General features: G+C 46.9%; 1 protein-coding gene across 1 annotated transcript; it reads left to right on the forward strand.

Moving 5' to 3' along the window:
• Positions 1-618: 618 nt before the first annotated feature.
• Positions 619-1,008, forward strand: Pmar_PMAR016540 (hypothetical protein; the record flags this gene model as incomplete). Its single annotated transcript, XM_002782032.1, has 1 exon — positions 619-1,008. A coding segment is annotated over one exon (390 nt), but the record flags the coding sequence as incomplete, so codon positions are not given.
• Positions 1,009-1,420: the final 412 nt, after the last annotated feature.

Consider the following 1,420-nt stretch of genomic DNA (forward strand, 5'->3'; position numbering starts at 1 on the left):
ACGGCCGCTTCTGAGAATTATATTCTCGTTGTACCTTAATCAAGTGGCGGAAACGAGACCATGAACACTCGGGTTGCTCGACTGAGCTCGCAAGAACTTTTCTTATCTACAGCATCCAAGGCAGTCTGCGAATCTTCCACTGCTTCCATCAAGTAGGGCCGACGAGATCGTTTATCGTCCTGCCTCGAGTTTGTCTGATCATTGAATGCCGAGGTTCGTTTAATCCGATTGTTTATGCACCAAGACTCAGAACGGAAACAGTGAAAGGGTTTAAAGGGAACTCCTGAGGGCATCTGATGATCCCTATCAACTTGGCCAACCCTGATGGCCGTCCCGAAACTCCTGTATGAGCTTTTACTCTACCACTCCATGAGTGGAGACCGATCAACGGGAAAATCAAGTATATGCATTTCCAATTCAAATGTATTTCGCTCCCATTTCCTTATTCTGCATAGTGCACTGTCCCAATACACAATCTTCAGTAAATAGCTACATAGCCTTGTCCCTTAGCTAATGTATCGCTTCTAACTCATCTGTATATATCTGCCTTTTCTATCTATCCCATTCTGCTCTAGTCGTTGAGTAGAATAGTGCAGTAGCAGCTCCTTGTTCAAGAAGATGGATCCGAGTCTTTACTTTGCTCTCCCAGAGAGTTTTGACCCCCTCACCAGCGTGCTCGATTTTGAACAGTGGGTTCACAAGTTCAAGGCCTGTGCGACAGCTAATGAGTGGGATGAGAACGCTCAACTACGTCATCTACCCCCCTTATTGAGAGGAGACGCTTGGATATTATACGATGAGTTGGCTCCTGGTGAGAAGGATACTATGCCCCATTTAACTACTAATCTGACTAAGAAGCTGAACGTAGCCTCGCAAATGCAGAGTAGTGAAGAGCTTTATCGACGAGTACTTGATACTGGTACTGAGACCCTATTGACCTATCAGAATGACATAAAAAGGCTTGCTCATAGAGCATATCCAGATATGTCTTCTGATCAGCTCAAGCCGGTAATTCTGACAGCTTTTATACGTGGGTTACGAGGGCACTCATCCGCCTTAGCTAGAAAGGTGAGAAATGCCAACCCTAAAACGTTGCAAGCTGCTCTGGAGAAGGCTCAGTTTATACTCTCTGACCCCTTCCCTGAGGCGGTACATGAAGTTGCTGGAGAAGTATCGGCCCTACGACCAGTAGAAGAGCAGACAATGAGCTCTCCTATAGGCGCATATGAGGGAGGTGGTTCAATTGCGGACGGTGACTCTGTCAACTATTCGGCTTTTCAAGCGGAAACGGTTCCACCGACTTCTACTACACAGGTTGATCCTACACCGTCTTGGGTACCTCACCTGGTGAATGCCATTCGGGAGGCAACTAGGAGGTGCGATTATTGTGGAAGACCCGGTCATGTGGAAACTGACTGCT

Source organism: Perkinsus marinus (assembly GCF_000006405.1).
Source record: "Perkinsus marinus ATCC 50983 genomic scaffold scf_1104296940558, whole genome shotgun sequence".
In the NCBI taxonomy this organism is placed as follows: Eukaryota; Perkinsozoa; order Perkinsida; family Perkinsidae; genus Perkinsus; species Perkinsus marinus.